The following is a 19,250-nucleotide window of genomic DNA, read 5'->3' as shown; positions in this document are numbered from 1 at the left end:
CATAAAGTGTTCCCCAAACTAATGTGATTAGGAAATCCTTCTGAATGAATCTATGCTTGAGACTAGCTTTCCATGTAACCCATTTTGAGAAACACTGTCAAATGAGTCAGAGATAACCCCATGGCAGATAGAAGGAAGAAGGAAGAAAAGCTAGCTTATTGAAACTGTGCTCAAAGAATTATTAATTAATAGGGACACATAAATTAAACTTCGGTTTAATAGATATCATTTCTTTACCTCCAGATTCATAAGTTCCAGTTCATGGCTCATTTCTGTCAAATAATATTTGATATAACATTCCAATCCCCATACCTTCATGTAGCTAGGTTTTTAATGCTTGCTGCAGAATTTGACTTACCCAGTAGTTCAATTCACATCACTAATTTTGACAAAGTATATTTACATTGGGAGTATAGGTTTTAACTTGCTGTGTATTTCAAAAGGCCTGAGATTTGCATTTTGGGGGGAGATAATTTTTCACTGTACAGGACTCAAATTTTTTAGTATCTAGCATCCCTGGTCCCTACTGACTAAATTCTAGTAGTACCCCTCTCCAGCCCCCGAGTCATTTTGACAAGAAACATCCCCATAATTTCTAAGGGAGTGGTATCACCCCCAGACGAGACCCACAGGTTTACAGCAAAGCAGAACGTTCCATAAAACAACGACTGAAGATAAACACCTACCTTGATCCTGCATTCAGTAATCCAGCAAACAAATACAGATTTAATATGCTACCTTCAATCCTGCATGTCCAATGTCTCATTCAATTTCTCTGTATTCTGTTAATAATATGAACAGATTCAACAAACTGCCAAAATACCATTTTTAGCCCAAAGGGCCAATCCCTATATACTGTGCCGACAACAGCGATAAACCTGGGCAGAAGCTAAGCCCAGGATTGCATGGGGGTACTGGCTTACACCTGACGCAGCAGCCACAGAACAAAAAGTATACCTGAACAGGTTATCGTTTTGTCAAATTTGGGCTTTAAGAAGGATGCTGGTTTTTTTCTTTTTAAAATGATTTATTATCCAAAAGCTTGCTCCCTGTCACTGCTGAATCAGCTCAGCAATGCAGCTCTATCCTTTTTTAGGGTGGTTAGGACCCAAATAATTTCAGACCAAAACTAGAAGCACAACCTCCAACTACAACAACCAACTTGGCTGTTGGCTCAGGAACATATTCACAGACATGTCAGTATGTATTCCAGAACCCGGGTTTCATTTCTTGATCGGAATGCCAATCACCATAAAGTCTTCTGCTAGAGTCACTTCTTGGAGATCTAACACTGATTCGGCTTGCTTTTTCAGTTCTACAATCCCATCTGTTTCTCCTTCTCTGGCCAAGGCAACTGGCTTGTACCTCTGACTGAAGTGAGTCAGAACTAGCCTCTTTGCTTGGCACAACTTTGCAAATGCTGCTGCCATCTGTGGTGTGCTGTGGCCGTGCTCCTTTGCTTTGTCCATCTGGGCATCATCTAGGGTCGCTTCATGGATCAACAGGTCTGCTTCAAAGCACAGCTTCACTCCTCCGTCACCCACAACCCCAGAACAGTCACCCAAAATGCAGATTTTTCTTCCAACAATAGGCTTTTTTAAGACATCTTGGGGAGAAATTGTAACTCCATTTTCCAGAACAACAGAAATTCCATTTTTCAGCTTCCCATAGGCAGGACCTGGCGGCACACCTAATGATGGAGGCAGATAACATCACATCATGGGAATGGAATTTATGACTTGTTAAGAGAGTCTGTTTTAACAGCACCAAAATGGAAAAGGCATCCAATTCTTTTCATAATCATTATAAATATTTTACTACTTGTGGAAAGCTGGAATATTTATACATTTTTAAAAGTTCAGTGTTGGCTATTGATGTTAGTGATGCCCTAGTACTTAAAACATTTCCCAAGCACACATGTCAGATGAGTTTTAAGCTTTTAAGTCCCACTAAGACCTTCTTAGGGTCAAGCTATCAGCTTTGATTCTCGGCTGTGAACAGGAATAACAGTTTTTGAGGCCGCTTTACTTAACAAGCTCATCTTTTGAGTAAATTTAACGAGTCCATTTAAATAATGACAAAGTACCTACAAACTGACTAACTTAATAAAAAAAATTGTTTGAGGGGATTGTTTGGATCACAAGATCAAGGAGAACTTCTGGCAATCATACATAATCTTCTTCGTAGGCAGGGCAGTTCCATGTTTACCAAATTAGGTTTGGTAAAACTTATATTAATTATCTTACGTTAATATAGAACAACACCTGATGATCATCACTCTGAACAATACCTATAAACAAATAGAATGTGTTCGCTAATTCCAGCATAATCATATTTAAAGTTTCCCAATATAATAGTATTTCCACAGCTTTTAGATAATAAAAATACCTTTGGCCTAAGTCACTTTTCCTCATTATTTAGCGTTTTGTTTTAGTTGAGGAGGAAGGAAGAGTTTGCATAAAGAAACAAATCTAGGGGCACCTGGGTGGCTCAGTCGGTTAAGTGTCTGAATTCAGCTCAGGTCATGATCTCAGAGCTTATGAGTTCGAGCCCCATGTTGGGCTCTGTGCTGACAGCTTGGAGCCTGGAGCCTGCTTCAGATTCTGCGTCTCCCTCCCTGTCTCTTTCCCTCCCTGCTCGCACTCTGTCTCTCTCTCTCTCTCAAAAACAAGTAAATTTAAAAGAAAAAAGAAACAAATCTACGGAAGATACCATCATGCTTTTTATAGGGTCTACATGGCCATGACAAGGAAGGTGGTGATGCTGGAGGTATAAAGGACCTGGACACTGCTTCAAGAGAGGTGCTGAAGATCCTCTCATGCTTGATGGCCTGGCAGGGAGGAGGTACACAGCCTCAGATGGGGCCCAAGTCTATCTCTGTATGCTTGTTTCCACCTATGATGAACCCAGGCATGTAAAACAATTGAGACATAGTATTCTGAACATCAAATTAATTTAATCAAGGTTGAATGAGTAGGCAAAGTTGATAAAGAAAGAAAATCCTGAAACAAAGAAAAGTAGCTGGTTGCAGTTGCAAGGTTAAGAACTCTGGCAAAAATTCTCAGGCCAAAGATGTCACTGAAAGCATATTTCAAAAGGAAGACATGAAAAAATAAAAGCCTAGACCTAGGACAACAACAACCACCCTCCCAAGCAAGATAGCATTAGCTGAAGATAAGAGAGACTAAAAATGTGGATCCAGGGAGCTGAAGAGAAAAGGATTCAAGTATATATTTGGATTTTGGTCTGAATAGCATCTTTTGCCCTCAAGAATTTCCCTTAATAAGCAGACTTTGGGCAAAAGAAATAAGTGGAAAAATGTCAGTTTCGGGCCTGGGAGAAAGGAAAGGAAGGTTATTATGACACTTCTAACAGCTTCAGCTAACAACAGCTCAACTGATAAGAAAAAGAAGAAGAAAGAAAACCACTTACCGAGGTCTTTCAGTTTCTGTGCATTGAGTTTACCTGGTCGTTTCTTCTCTACGACTGAAAACCCAAAGGAGGGAATTCGGTGAAAGAGGCGAAATGCTTTTACAACAAACTGTTCATCATCAACCAGAAGGTATGAGTTTTCTTCTGAGTCTAGTAGGATAGTTCTTCCTTGTCCCTCTTTGGGAAGACTGTCTGTTTTATTCACGTGCGTAAATTCTTTTAGTTCTTCTGTTGGACACTGATCTGCTGTAGGCACCAGCTCATGGACCACGTAAGGGAAGACCAGCTCTGTGTGAGAGAGTTCCATGGTTCTCCAGATAAAGTCCCGAAGCCCGGCAGGGCCATAGATTTCAATAGGCTGTTTGGTAACCACAGAGCCACTCTGCAGGCTGATTGTGCAGAGGAGGCCAGGAAGGCCAAAGAAATGGTCTCCATGAAGATGTGTGATGAAAATCTTGGTAATTCTCCCTTTTGATTGAGGCAGAGAAAAAAATTTGGGAGTTTTTCCAGAAATACAAACCTATACAAAGCTACTTGAAACATGTGTAACAACTTACATAGAAAGCAGCAAAATGAATTTAGAATTCTATTTATTACCATAAACGTATTTCTTTATATTTTTCTACATGATTTCAGAAGCAAGACAGGCTTTATATTTTAACAAGATCTAGATGTAACTTTTTTCATAAAGCATCTTCAATTTACATAGTATTGCAGTTTTAAGAGTATTTTCCTACATATCTTCTTACAGAAAGAAAGGAAATAGAAAAAGAAAAGGGAAGAAAAGGGAAACAAAGAGTGTGAAAGCAAAGCAAAGCAAAGCAAAGCAAAGCAAAGCAAAGGGAAACAGGGGCACCTGAGTGGCTCAGTTGGTTAAGCGTCTGACTTCAGCTCAGGTCATGATCTCATGGTCCGTGGATTCGAGCCCCGTGTCAGGCTCTGTGCTGACAGCTCAGACCATGGAGCCTGCTTCAGATTCTATGTCTCCCTCTCTCTCTGCCCCTCCCCCACTCATGCTTTGTCTGTCTCTGAAAAATGAATAAACCTCAAAAAAAATTTAAAAGACAGACAGAAAGCCAGAAAGCAAGCAAGCAAGCAAGCAAGCAAGAAAAGGGACACAAAAAGTGTACCAAAATAGTTCACTTAAACTAGATAGGCCTCAAACGTCAAAAGCATCTGACAGTTACAGTGCCCTCTACTGTTCCCTCTGAGAATAAAAAATACATATCTCCAGCAAAACAAATGTTCCCCAGGCTTCAACTGGACCAATGCCTGAACCCAAAACTGCCATGTAAGGACCCTCTGCACTGGACAGAGATGAATTAACCAAGACAGAGCCTGCTTGTCTGAGTGAGGTTGAAGGGGGAGGAGGAAAAGATGAAACAGGAGGGGGAAAGGAGGAGGCAGGAGAGGAAAGGGGTGAAGAACCCAGAGGGAAGGTGGGCAATAGGTGCTAGAATGTAGATCAGAGGGAAGATCTCCTATGGTATTATGTCAACGTACATGTGCCCATGCCTTCTTTTCAATGTGAGCTAACACAATGGCTTTTTCAGTACATATTGGCTTAGGTTGTAACTTGAATTCATCAATGGTAAACTGAATCTACTGCTGGTATGTGGCATGATGCCACATTAGCATTTCTCTGAGATGCGCCACAAGGCATTTTAAAAGTAACAATCCCAATTAACACAATTTTAGTATAACAGAGGCTTCTGCTCCTAGCTCATGGCCCACCTATTTCAAGTATTTGATACCATAAAAGAACAGGAATAGTTTATTGTAATGTGATTTATCCTGTGACATCAAGGCGAAAGTGTTCTCCAAGTAAGTCTTTCCTGAGTTAATACATCAAACCCAGGCCCCATGGCAGAGAACAACAGTTGGGCAGAGGCTGATCTGAGATCTGGAGAACCCTGAGGCACTCCAGAAGTATCCTCAGTATGCTCCTTTTTGTTTTCTCTTTTTAGTCCGTGTTGTTGCTGTCTTTTGACTTCTTGGAACCCATTCATCACCCCCCTTCCTGCTGTCCGAGCTGCCAAGACACACATAAGTGTGACCTGAGGCCTCTGCAGACAAAAGAACTAGATAACTAGAATGGCTATTGAGTCATGATCTCCACGTTGACCTTAAAACTGCCAAGTGAGACTTTCTGGGCCCTCTCCCTATCTGGTGTAAAACAAAGCCAAAACTGAACACCAAAACAATCTGTGAGTCCAAAGCAAGTGAGACAAATTAAGTAAGTCAAAATTGCTTCCCACAGTTATCACAGGTTCAGGGAAGACAAACATTTCATTTCAAGAAACTTGATTTCAGAATAGCAACCTCAATTATCAAATTTAGGGGATGCTATCAAATGAAGAAAGCAAAGTGCATGAATTTCCTTTCACTTGCGAACAAGAAAATTACAGGGGAATATGCCATCCATAGAGAAGTGGAATTCTAAGGATCCCCTAAGCGATGACACAGTTATACTTACTGCCATAGGAAAATATCTGCAATATATTATTGTTCAGTTGAAAAAAAAAAGGTTACACCTAATATGATACTGTTTTTGCAAAATTGTACACACACACACACACACACCAAATATGCCTATACCTTTAACATATATACATCTATAAAATATTTACCTATAAGGGGGATTTTAGGCTTTTTTAATATTTTTCTGCTTGTTTGAATTTTTACAATGAGAATGTACACTTTTTAAAATGTCTTTATTTATTGACTTAAGTAACCTCTACACAAAGCGTGGGGCTCGAACTCATGACCCCAAGATCAAGAAGTTGCATGTTCCTCTCAGTGAGCCAGCTAGGTGTTCCCTAAGTATACTTTTTGTGAACATTTTTTCATCATACTTTTGTAATACTTTTTATAATCATTAAAAAAAAATTGTTTAACGTTTATTTATTATTGAGAGACAGAGAGACACAAAGCGTGAGCAGGGGAGGGGTAGAGAGAGGGGGAGACATAGAATCTGAAGTAGGCTCCAGGCTCTGAGCTGTCAGCACAGAGCCCGATGCGGGGCTCGAACTCACAAACTGTGAGATCATGACCTGAGCCGAAGTCTGTCGCTTAACCAACTGAGCCACCCAGGCGCCCCCTTTTTATAATCATTTTTAAGGGAAAAAGAAGAAAAGCTTAAGCTCACTCTTTAAAATTATGAAAGAAATAAGACATGACAAACCTATTACTTGTTAATCAGATGCTTGCACATTAGTGCCAAGGAAGCTTAAAAGAAGTGTGTTTAGATAAACAGAGAGCACTTCCTTACAAAACTCATAAGAGGAGGAGTATAAGCTGACAGGGTTTCAATGAATCAAATAACAGGTCCACATTGGGTTGAAAGTAACCGAGATGAATTGAGGGTGCTGCATTCCAGTTTGAGACTGAGGGCTTTTGAAATGCTAAAGAGTCATAGATAATATTCTAGGATTACCATCTCACCCTCCTCTCTGAAGCCAGTAATCTTTTTAGCCAATACGAATTTAGTAAACTAAAGATTCCCTTAGACTTTATTTATTTTTTATGAGGCTTAGCTTTGCAAAATGTTTACTTAGAACATATATAAAATAGCTACAAAATATAAAATATTAGAGAAAGGTACTGTAACAGATAGACGTGAGGTGGTACCCATGGCCCCTGGCTCCTGATGTTCATATCCTTTCACAATTTCTTCTCCTTGAGTGTAGGTGGGACTTGCAAACTGTTTCTAACCAGTAAAATATGGCACAGGGATGCAGTGTGATTATGGTGATTATGTTATGTTATAAGACTCCACCTTGCTAGCAGACTTGCTCTGGAGTTTCTTTGCCCTTGGATGGCAATAAGGAATCGAGCTACCACAAAGGAGAAACCCACATGATCAGGAACTGGAGGAGACCTCTAGGGGCTGAGGCAGCCTTAGTCCTGCCAACAACCTATGTGAGCTCTGAAGCAGATTCTTCCCCAGATGAGCCTCTGATGAGACCTCAGCCCCAGCCAAATACAGAGTGCAACCCAGTGAGACCTTGACGCAGAGAAGCCAGCCAACCCAGGCCCAAACTCCCTGACCCACAGAAACTATGAGACAATAAAAGCAGTAAGACACTAAATTTGTAATCTGTGATACAGCATTGGTAACTGACACAGGTATTAAATAAAAAGTAACGACTAATCCCCACACCCACACCTCTAGTACCCACACTTAACAGTTTCTTGTTTCTGTTTTAATCATCCCACCACCTCAACCCCTACTCTCTAAAATGGGGTATTACTTGGCACAAAAACAGACACGTAGACCAATGGAATAGAATAGAAACCCCAGAACTAGACCCACAAACGTATGGCCAACTCATCTTTGACAAAGCAGGAAAGAACATCCAATGGAAAAAAGACAGCCTCTTTAACAAATGGTGCTGGGAGAACTGGACAGCAACATGCAGAAGGTTGAAACTAGACCACTTTCTCACACCATTCACAAAAATAAACTCAAAATGGATAAAGGACCTAAATGTGAGACAGGAAACCATCAAAACCTTAGAGGAGAAAGCAGGAAAAGACCTCTCTGACCTCAGCTGTAGCAATCTCTTACGCGACACATCCCCAAAGGCAAGGGAATTTAAAGCAAAAGTGAATTACTGGGACCTTATGAAGATAAAAAGCTTCTGCACAGCAAAGGAAACAACCAACAAAACTAAAAGGCAACCAACGGAATGGGAAAAGATATTTGCAAATGACATACCGGACAAAGGGCTAGTATCTAAAATCTATAAAGAGCTCACCAAACTCCACACCCGAAAAACAAATAACCCAGTGAACAAATGGGCAGAAAACATGAATAGACACTTCTCTAAAGAAGACATCCAGATGGGAAACAGGCACATGAAAAGATGTTCAGCGTCGCTCCTTATCAGGGAAATACAAATCAAAACCACACTCAGGTATCACCTCACGCCAGTCAGAGTGGCCAAAATGAACAAATCAGGAGACTGTAGATGCTGGAGAGGATGTGGAGAAACGGGAACCCTCTTGCACTGTTGGTGGGAATGCAAATTGGTGCAGCCGCTCTGGAAAGCAGTGTGGAGGTTCCTCAGAAAATTAAAAATAGACCTACCCTATGACCCAGCAATAGCACTGCTAGGAATTTATCCAAGGGATACAGGAGTACTGATGCATAGGGCACTTGTACCCCAATGTTCATAGCAGCACTCTCAACAATAGCCAAATTATGGAAAGAGCCTAAATGTCCATCAACTGATGAATGGATAAAGAAATTGTGGTTTATATACACAATGGAATATCACGTGGCAATGAGAAAAAATGAAATATGGCCTTTTGTAGCAACGTGGATGGAACTGGAGAGTGTGATGCTAAGTGAAATAAGCCATACAGAGAAAGACAGATACCATATGGTTTCACTCTTATGTGGATCCGGAGAAACTTAACAGGAACCCATGGGGGAGGGGAAGGAAAAAAAAAAAAGAGGTTAGAGTGGGAGAGAGCCAAAGCATAAGAGACTGTTAAAAACTGAGAACAAACTGAGGGTTGATGGGGGGTGGGAGGGAGGGGAGGGTGGGTGATGGGTATTGAGGAGGGCACCTTTTGGGATGAGCACTGGGTGTTGTATGGAAACCAATTGGTCAATAAATTTCATATATATATAAAAAATAAATAAATAAAAAATAAAAAAAATAAAATAAAATGGGGTATTACTGCCTCCACGCCAGCCTGCTCCTCCCTGAGAGTTCTCATGAAAGGAACCTCTGTGTGACCCAAGGGAAATAAAGTATAGTACCTGCTATACTAAGACCTCAGGGTCTTAGGCTGAACTGTGTACACCTCAAGGCCACGAGTCCTAAGTGAAATGCGTTAGTTCCTTCCTCCAACAGCTCCTTTCCTGTCTCCCTGTTTAGGTGTCAGACACCATCCTTGTAACTTGGAATAATCCTTCACTTCTTCACATCCTAGACATTCAGTCAGTCACCCACTCCCTGCTAGGTCTACAAGTATTTCTTAAATTGAGTCTCATCTTCATCCCTATCCCTACACCCTCATCCTCTCTCTCTTCTCTCAGATGAATGCAACTGCCTTAACACTGGTCTCTCCCAGTACATCTGCCACGAGAAAACTCTGTCCCTAACACATAAATCAGACCATATCATTCCCCTGCTTAAAAACTTTTAATGGTTCCTTACTGCCAACAGAATAAGAAGGTCCAAATACCTTAGCAAACCACAGAGAACTTCATAATCTGCCCTCACTTTTTCAGCATTTTTACCTCTCATTTATCCTGGCCAAACATGTCACTTCTCTCCTAGAAACTCGATTACTTCTTGCTCACTTTTTCTGTTCCTTGAAAGTCCATCCCTACTTTTCTCCCCAGAGAAACTTCTAATCATCACTTAGATCCTAGCTGTACTGTTACCATCTCTGGGATGCCTTCTCTGAACACACAGTTAACGTCCCCCTCTTTTGTGCTCCAAAAGTATTTAGAAAACAGATCCATTATTCTCTTTATCACATTACATTATGACTACTTACACATCAGTTCCCACCACTAGACTAAGAGATCCCTGGACACTAGAACTAACTTTCTTATAGCCATCAATGCCACACACTGTGATGAATCAGAGGAATAATTTCAATAACTTCCAGTTAACAAGATGCAGTGAGAGGGACCATACTAAGTGCTGAACACCTTATTCATGCATTAACTGATCAGATATTTACTAGGCATCTACTAAGGATATAAATGATCCTTGGGCTTACTTTATCATACAGGGAAAATACAGCGAACACAAAAACAACTATTTAAATAACAATTTTAGATATTGATGCTAAGAAGTCAATAAAAATAGCACAAAGCCGTAAAATGCCTGAGAAGAACGAGGAATTACTGAACTCCAGGGGTTCAGGGAAAGTCTCTGAGGAGATGGCATGTGAGCTAAGCTTTAACTGATGAGAAAGAAACAACCACACAGAAAGGGGATTATTTTATGTAATTTTTACAACACCCCTTTTAAGCTGACTTGAGTTTCTATCCACGTTTTAAGATAAGGGGCTCAGTCGGTTAAGTTTCGGACTTCGGCTCAGGTCATGATCTTGTAGCATGTGAGTTCGAGGCCCATGTCAGGCTCTATGCTGACAGCTCAGAGCCTGGAGCCTGCTTCAGATTCTGTCTCCCTCTCTCTGTGCCCCTCCTTTGCTCGTGCACGTTGTCTCTCTCTCTCTTTCTCTCTCAAAAATACATAACATTAAAAAAAAAAAAGATAAGGAAAATAAGCCTTAAGTTTGTTGATCTGCTAAGGCCAAAAGCCAAGACACTGCTAGGACTGCAACCCAGGTTGGCCTGACTCTAGGCCAAGGCTTTGCGCCACTGTACTCCTCAGTCTCCCTGGTGCTGGGCCTTTGCATGTTCATCTCCCCAGCCCAGCAAATCCCTCTACCTCCTTCAACGACTCACAGGTCACCTTCTGTGAGAGGCCTACCCTGATAACCTCACATGAAAAAGAACACCTCACTCTTCTGAACGTCTATTACTCTTTGTATCTTCTCGTGATACTGACAACCATCTCCTGGTGGAATCATGTACACTGTTCCTTTGCTTGCGTAGTATCCATCTAATATGCCTCATGTATCCCAACCCATCCTCCACCCCCTAACCCTATATAAATCCTTGCTCTCAACATTTACAGTACGAACAAGTAGATAAAGTTCAGTGGGGGAGGCTGGATGCCTGAGGGTCTTCCAAACCTTGCCAGGGCTCTAGCACTGAAGTGGGATGCAACTGTGAGGGCTGTTTCTGAGCAAAAGCCTCAAGGAGAACCAAGAAAATGAAGCAGAGTAAGAGATAGTCTTGGTGAGAGAGTTGAATGCACACTAACCTGCTTTAAGTTGGCTTTTCATCAGCTGTGTCTGAGTTCCCTCCCCACAGTCAAAGAGCCAGCACTCGCCCTCACACCGAAGGACCAGAGCAGAGGCACCCCGGGTTGGGGATGGGTATGCTGCACCCGTACCCAGAAATGTCACATCCATAGACATCTTCCACCCTGCAATGAAAAGATTACCCAGGGATTATTACACATCACTGCTCGATATCACCAAAAACAGGTCGTTGTGAGATTTACCATTCATTTATCTTTTCGTTATTCAGAAGAGAGTGGGTTCTTATACAGAAATCCCAAGTAAGATTTGAATAACTCTTAGTGAGTTAAAACCACAAGTTACCAAACCTTGGATGGCTGCTCACACGTACAAAAACAAACAAGTTAAAAAACTGCCAGATCTAGTCAATTAAAAACTGTAATTGAATCCCAACTATGTAATGTTCTGGAAAAGGTAAAACTATGAAGACAGTAAAAGACCAGTGGTTGAGAGTGGTTTGGGGGGGAAGGAGGGAAGAATGAATAGGTAGAACACAGGGGAAATGGGTATTCTCATGTTACTACTGGCAGAGGTATAAACTGCTTTTATGTTTGGGAGCGCAATTTGGCAATATACATTACCAATAATAATGATGCTATTAACAGTACATTTTAACTCAGCCACCCTATTTTGGGGAATCGACCCTATAGAAATAAAGGACCTATGTACAATGTTTCTGGTGGTACTTTTAAGGTGGCTAAAATTTGGACACGGTCTGAATATATTTCACCAGGACAATGACTGAATATTTTACTGTACATTCCTACCATCAACTATTTATTCTGCAGTTAAGTCAGCTCTGTAACTCTTGTCCTGGAGGGACGACAATGAGAAAAGTTACAGATTTTTACAACATCATTTTTACAACAATGCCCCAAACCTCTGCATTTATATGAGAGAGAAAGTCTGTGTGTAAGGATACACAGCATATTGTTAATATTGGTTATCTCAGGAGCGATTAAAATGGTGATGGTGGGGAGTGGTCATTAAGTTTTCTTTTAAATCTTTGGATTGGTTTTCATTGCAATGAGCAGCATCTGATGACTTTATTTTCAATGTTTATTTCATTTATTTAATACTGATTATTAAAAAGAAATGGGTCACAAGGCCGAACATACTTTTCTAACTACACATCACCGAATCTTCCTTTCCGTTTGGGGACACAGTCAGCCCTCCCAACCCCCCCCCCCACACACACACACAGATGGTACATCTCTCCAATTCATGCACAGGCTTTAGGTTATGCTACTGTCCCTTCCATGTGTTACTCCACACTTCTACTTCCAAAATCAAGCATTCCTCTGATAATTAGGTAATTTGCAGAGGCTTTCCTGTTGGATTGCAGTTTGCAACAGAGATGGGAATAACACAATATAGAAAGTCAAACATTTTAAAAGCTAATAAGTGCAGAAGGAATAATAAAATATAATCACTCTGCAATCCCTAACAAATAATGGATCTAGGCCAATGGTACAGAACTCGAGAGCATATTAGAATCACCTGGAGAGCTCTTAAGACATATCAATAATTGGGTTCCATCCCAGAACAATTAAAAAGGAAATTCTGCAAGTGAGACATGTGTTTTAGTATTTAAAAAAAAAATTCTTCCCCTGTGATTCTAATGTGCAGTCTGTTTGAGAATCACTTAGTGAAAGGCTCATAGAGAACTATAATGGATGGATCAGGCTGACCTGAATTCACTAGCCAATTAGTCAAACTTAACAAAATAAAATTTTATTTTGAAAAATTTCAAACACATACAAAAGTAGAGAGATTAGTATAATGCATTACCACATGACCATCGCCAAGCTTCAACAAGTATCAACTCATGGCCAATCTTGGTTTATATCCACCACCCACATTCATATCCAAGAATATTTCATAAGTATTTATCCAAAAATGCTTGTTTACATGGTATTGGGTACTCCCATCAGGAAGCACATGCTGTCTGAATGTCTCTCTTCCCGATGTTTAACAACCACTAATCATTGCCTGGGTTATTTCACTAGAGGTTGCCAAAAGGTGATATTCTCTCATTCCTTCTGAAGTTATTAGTTGGCATCCTTCTGTAAATGTCTGGCCAATTATTTAGTTACCCTGCAGTGCGATTTGTACAGAAAAGGCCCACTGACCAATCTTAACACCACAAAGAGAAACAAGACCTTATGTAACTCCTGGTGGGCTGCAATAGGAGGTACACAATAACACTATGAGGTTTTCTTGCCAAAAAGTAGGACCTGAAATCTGAAAAAGCCTGTAATCTAAATACCAGTTTATTAAAGGACAACACAGGGATGGAAGAAGCAAAATCCAGTACGTAGGAAATGTTACAAATGAATAGGTTGCTTCAACAAGTAAAATACAGAGGAAAAAAAATAAAGAGGGATGGCATAAGGAGATTAAATGAAATATAAGAGATGTCAACCAAATGTCACGTGTAGCTTGTTTGGATCTGGATTTGGGCAGACTGAAAAAGAGAACTGGGAGAAAAAAGAGACAACTGGGGAAATGTAAACACTGACTGGATAGATGGTAACATGAAATGCTTATTAAATTGATATTTTAAAAAGGAATTATTGTGTTTTATAAACGCAAACAAGTATTTAATAGACAAAACGGAACATTCAGATTTGCTTTCAAATTAAGCTAGTGAGGTGAGCGTAAGAGTCACCCAACAGAGTTGGGAATTCGGTACAGTATCTTGTTTCAATGTGTGGAAGTTTCCACAATAAAAAGTTAAAAAATGAGCCAAATGATCAAAACCCACCCAGTAGGTCGGAAAGTAATCAGAAATTACTTTATTTACAATGGTTCATGTTTTGTGGCATGCACCATTCTATGCACCAGGAATTCAATGTGACCAGACCGGATTTGGTCCCTGTCTTCTTGAACATAAAACCAGCCACTTGCTTTCTCATGGCTATGATCCACCTTGGACCAAGTGCACATTCCAGTGGAGAACACAGCACACGACCACAGTACTGTCACCTGACACTCCCGGCCAGTGGTTCTCGTCCCGGCAGGATATCCCAATCACCTGGTGATTCTGGGGACTCAGCATTGGGAAGGCTTCCCAAACGATTCTAAAGGCTGCCGGGTTGAGAACCAGTTTCCATACAGGCAGCGCCAACCCTGCAATCACCCTGTGATCTAGGTAGGGCGCATACTGCCTTCCTCCATTTTGGAAATGAAAGAACCGTGGCCCGGAGACAAATAAATGCCAACGCCGAGTCAGGGCCACAGGCCAGGTCTCCGACCACCAGCGAGCCCAGGCTCGCCCTCAAGTCAATGTCAATTTCCCAAAGGAGGGGTGGGCGGGGGCTCCCGCCTTGGGGGGGGGGGGTGGTGGAGGACAGACTAGGCGCGTCCTCGTTCCCGGGCGCTCCCCGGGCCTGGGTCCTCCATTCCAGCCCGGCCCTCGAGTCCGGAGGAAGCGCGCCCGCCCGCGCGGCTCGGCCCACAAGGCGAACGCGGACAGACGGCGGCGCAGACCCTGGCCCGCCCCTCTCCGGCACTCCCCGTCCCACTCACCCACTACCCGAGGCCCGCGGCAGGAGCCGAGGGAGGCGCAGGCCCGCGGCAAGGCCCAGCCGTCCACCGGGCGGCGCCGGCGCGGGCGGAAGTGCCCAGCGGGCTGTGGCCGCGTGTGGCCGCTCTAGGATGCGCCGGAGGTCCGCGCTCGGTGGTGCCGGGCCTGGCCTGGCCGGGCCGCGTGGGTGGGCTCCGCACCGATGGTAGGCGCCCTCTAGGTCCGCGTGGGTACCCGTCGGCCTTCATTCGCCCGCACAATTCTCTGGGTAAAGGTGGTAGCGGTCACCTGTGAGGACCACAGCGCCCAAAGGAGAAACGTGTAATGTTTTCCAGGGTGCTCCCAGATGAGTGTTGTCCCTAATGCTTTGTTGCTGCATATGTTTGTGTAATTTCTAGTCTTGCGCTGAAATAAATCTTTCTTTTAATCACTAAATCTAAACGTTTAAGCCTACGATGCCTTAAGAGAAAGCAATGTGCCTTTGAATCAGAGTTCATAGCAGCATTACTATAGATCCTGAGAACTCCGTTCTATTCCACTTTATTTAGGGATACACAGGATATCTGCTTTCACACAAACATTGCTGGTGTGTTCTCTTTGTGCACAGCATAGCCTGCTGGACACGACAGCGAAAAACCCAGACTTGCTCTGTGCAGAAACTGCACGTGGTGATTACCGCAAGGGCAAAAAACTTGGCTTAAATTCCAACTTAAAAAAAAAAAAAAAAAAGGTATCTTAAGCTCCTATGCAGTGCCAGATGGCCCTGAGTTTTGCTAGACATACTTGAGATGGTCAAAGTATCCAACAGTTTCATAACAGGAATAGAGGTGCTGGGACTGTGGGGGTTTTGGAACTACCAGGAGAGAGGACTCAAGAACCCTTTTGCCCCACCCCGACTGTTTTATCCAATAGACCATGGCATAATTTACTTTTTGGCTTCTTCAAAGCCGTTATTCAAGTATTAATTGAGTTCCAGCTCTGTGGATGGTATTATTTTTGATGCTGAAATAATTTTTTGAGTATGTCATAGTCCCTGGCTTTAGGAGCATACACTGAGGCTGGAAAAATATGTTTTGGGAAGCCACCAACTCACAATATGAGGGAAAAAACAAGAAGACAAAATGAGTGACAAAAATATAGAAAAAGAGATGACTAGATATGCAGTTAGTTAAGAAAAGGAAGGGTTTGAGCTGGGTCCAGTAGGATGGTTGAGACTTGGATTGGTATTTTGGAAAAGGAAAAAAATAAGTTGGATTTGGTCATGTGGGGTCTGCCTTAGCAAAGTATTAAACACCAGAACTTGAACTTTATTTATCCTGATACTTGCTTAGCTCAGGAGGGCCCAGGAAGACACGCATCATTCTACAGCGAGGTCTTGGTCACAACTCAGCTACGGGTTACCCACAGCAGTACCCTCCATGGACTTATCTGCCCCAGAACTTCCTGCCTACCCATCAAGGATTCCTACAACTCCTCTTCCCAACTCTTCTCTTCCCATTAGAGAATCATGGGTAGAACTTTTTGCTTATTTTTAAAACTTTCCATTATGGGAAATTTTAAACATATAGAAAAGTTGGGAAAATGTCTAATGAACTTTAATGAATAGTGATCACTCACCTTCAATAGTAACATCTGGTCCATCTTGTTTCACCTACAACCAACCCCTCCCCCTTCAAAAGCAACAAAAACCTGGATTATTTTCAAGCAAATTCCAGATACAATATTACTTTATCCATAAATAGTTCTATAAGCATTTAAGAATCCTCTGTTGGGGGGCGCCTGGGGTGGCTCAGTCAGTTGAGCACCTGACTCTTGGTTTCCCCTCAGGTTATGATCTCAAGATTTGGTGAGTTTGAGCCTGGCATCAGGCTCTGTGCTGACAGCATGGAGCCTGCTTGGGATTCTCTCCTTCTCTCTCTGCCTCTCCCCTGCTCACGCTGTCTCTGTATCTCTCAAAAATAAATAAATACACTTAAAAAAAAAAGAATCCTTTTTTTGGTAAAGTCTTATCACTACATAATGATGATAGGCAGTTGAGTATATAAATATAAAAGATAAATTTTTTGTTATATGATCATAATATTATCATAAGGAGACAATAATTCCTTAATATCAAATATCCATTCATTGTTTAAATTTTCCTGATCATCTCATAACTTTTTGAGGCTCATTTGTTCAAATCAGAAAATAAAAATACACAATAAAAACATTAAAAATTTCTTAATGTTATTGTCTCCCCTGAAAAAGTTAGCAATTCCTTCATCTAATTTGTTAAAATACCCGGTTACTTATTAATATCATCTAATAACTGTTCAGTGTTCAATTTTCCCTAATTATTCCCAAAGAGTCTCATATGTAGTTGGTTTGTTTGAACCAGGATTCAAAAAAATGTTTATACTGCATTTAGTATGAGTTTCTAAAGTTTCTGTTAAACTTTGATGGTTTCTTTTCCCTCTCCTTTCTTCTTGCCATTTATTTGTGGAAGAAATTGGGTAGCTTATACTCTAGAGTTTCCGAAATTCTGGACTTGGCTGATTCCATCTCCATGTAACATGTTTCTCTATCCCATGCATTTTCTATCACATGGGAGTTAGATCTAGAGGCTTGTTCTAGGCCTTTTAGTGGTCAGAGCTAATAAATACATATTTTTAAAAGTAAAATAAATCGGGGCACCCGGGTGGCTCAGTTGGTTGAGCATCAGACTTCAGCTCAGGTCATGACCTCACGGTCTGTGAGTTCAAGCCCTGCATCAGGCTCTGTGCCAACAGCTCAGAGCCTGGAGCCCGCTTCGGATGCTCTGTCTATCTCTCTCTCTCTGTCAAAAATAAATAAACATTAAAAAAAAGTTTAAAATAAATCATGAATTCATACTGATTTTTTCAATTCAGTTAACAAGATTACAGAGTTTTTACTTAATTTGTTTAGTTTTATACTGATGTCACTTAAATAAAAAATCTTGTTTCCTTGGGACCCCTGGGTGGCTCAGTCAATTGAGCATCCGGCTCTTGATTTCAGCTCAGGTCATAATTTCATGGTCATGAGATTGAGCCCTGCATGGGGCTCTGAGCTGGACGTGGAGCCTGTTTAAGATTCTCTCTTTCTTCCTCTGCCTTTCTCCAACTCACATGAGTGCTCTCTCTTGCTTGCTCTCTCTCAAAAAAAAAAAAAAAAAAATCTTGGTTCCTAATGACATTAACATAATTTGATTTGGCTCCAGGAGAGTAACTTTAGCAAACCACTGTATCTATCACAGTAGGTATATACAGTTAAAAACCTATTTTTAGGTTTCTTAAGAATTGTTTTTTTTCCGGGCACCTTGGTGGCTCATTTGGTTAAGCCTCTGACTTTGGCTTAGGTCTTGGTCTCATAGTTTGTGAGTTTAAGCCCCAAGTTGGGCTCTATGCTGACAGATCGGAGCCTGGAACCTGCTTAAGATTCTGTGTCTCCCCCTCTCTCTGCTCCTCCCCAGCTCACACTCTGTCCCTCTGTCTCTCTCAAAAATAAATATTTAGAAAAAAGAAAAAAGAATTATTTTTTCCATGTTGTTATGCCACCAACCTGATATACAGTTAGATTTTTTACTTATTTTCCATTTTTAGGTACTGCTTTTTAAAATTTGTTTTAAATTATGTACATTACTTACATGGGTTCCAAAGTCAAAATCATATTCAGAAAAATATTCCTTCCTTCCATAGGTGACACTTTACTTTAAAAAATATTTTTAATATATTTTCTTAATATTTTATTCATTTTTGAGAGAGAGGGAGAGAGAGAGCGTGGGAGGGGCAGAGACAGAGGGAGACACAGAATCCAAAGCAGGCTCCAGGCTCTGAGCTGTCAGCACAGAGCCCAACACAGGGCTTGAACCCACAAACTGTGAGGTCATGACCTGAGCCTAAGTCGGGCACTCAACTGACCGAGTCACCCAAGCGCCTTGACGCTTTACTTTTTTAAATTTATTTTTTATTTTTGTAAATGGGGGGTGGGGCAGAGGGACAGGGAGAGAGAATCTTAGGCAGGCTCTATGACCAGTGCAGAGCCCAATGCGGGACTCCATCCCACAACCCTGGGATGACCTGAACCGAAATCAACAGTCAGATGCTCAACCAACTGGGCCACCCAGGTGCCCTGGTGACACTTTATTAAAATTAGTTTTAGAGGAACTTCTAGTATGACAGCATGAGGTTCCTATGGGCCCATTCCCCAGGAAAACTGGTTAAAATGATAAAAACAAAATCACTTCAAGTCTCTGGAAATAGTCCTAAGGACATTCAGCAAATGAAGAAACATTTATTCAAAAATCCTACCAAAATTCAGCAGAAACAGTGAGAGTTTATAGTATTTGAACTGAGACCTGTTTCCCCCCTTTTCTCTCCCAAATCAGTGA

The 19,250-nt window shown here is 41.5% G+C and overlaps 2 protein-coding genes across 2 annotated transcripts in view; both read right to left on the bottom strand.

The window, feature by feature from the left end:
- SMAD4 (SMAD family member 4) overlaps nucleotides 1-11,392 on the bottom strand; it is a 110,661-nt gene extending 99,269 nt beyond the window's left edge. The window contains exon 1 of the mRNA XM_043558856.1: nucleotides 11,295-11,392. The gene's annotated coding sequence lies outside the window, so the exon portion shown is untranslated. The remainder of the gene's footprint in view (nucleotides 1-11,294) is intronic.
- ELAC1 (elaC ribonuclease Z 1) lies at nucleotides 200-14,981 on the bottom strand. Its single transcript, XM_043558859.1, has 4 exons — nucleotides 14,866-14,981; nucleotides 11,295-11,459; nucleotides 3,433-3,900; nucleotides 200-1,690 (listed from the first exon to the last, which is right to left on the bottom strand). Exons 2-4 carry the CDS (start codon nucleotides 11,449-11,451, stop codon nucleotides 1,224-1,226), a joined length of 1,092 nt encoding a protein of 363 aa, XP_043414794.1. The 5' UTR covers nucleotides 11,452-11,459; nucleotides 14,866-14,981; the 3' UTR covers nucleotides 200-1,223.
- Nucleotides 14,982-19,250: the final 4,269 nt, after the last annotated feature.

The sequence above is a fragment of the Prionailurus bengalensis genome, chromosome D3, assembly GCF_016509475.1.
Source record: "Prionailurus bengalensis isolate Pbe53 chromosome D3, Fcat_Pben_1.1_paternal_pri, whole genome shotgun sequence".
Taxonomy (NCBI): Eukaryota; Metazoa; Chordata; class Mammalia; order Carnivora; family Felidae; genus Prionailurus; species Prionailurus bengalensis.
This window is presented reverse-complemented; position numbering and strand designations above follow the sequence as displayed.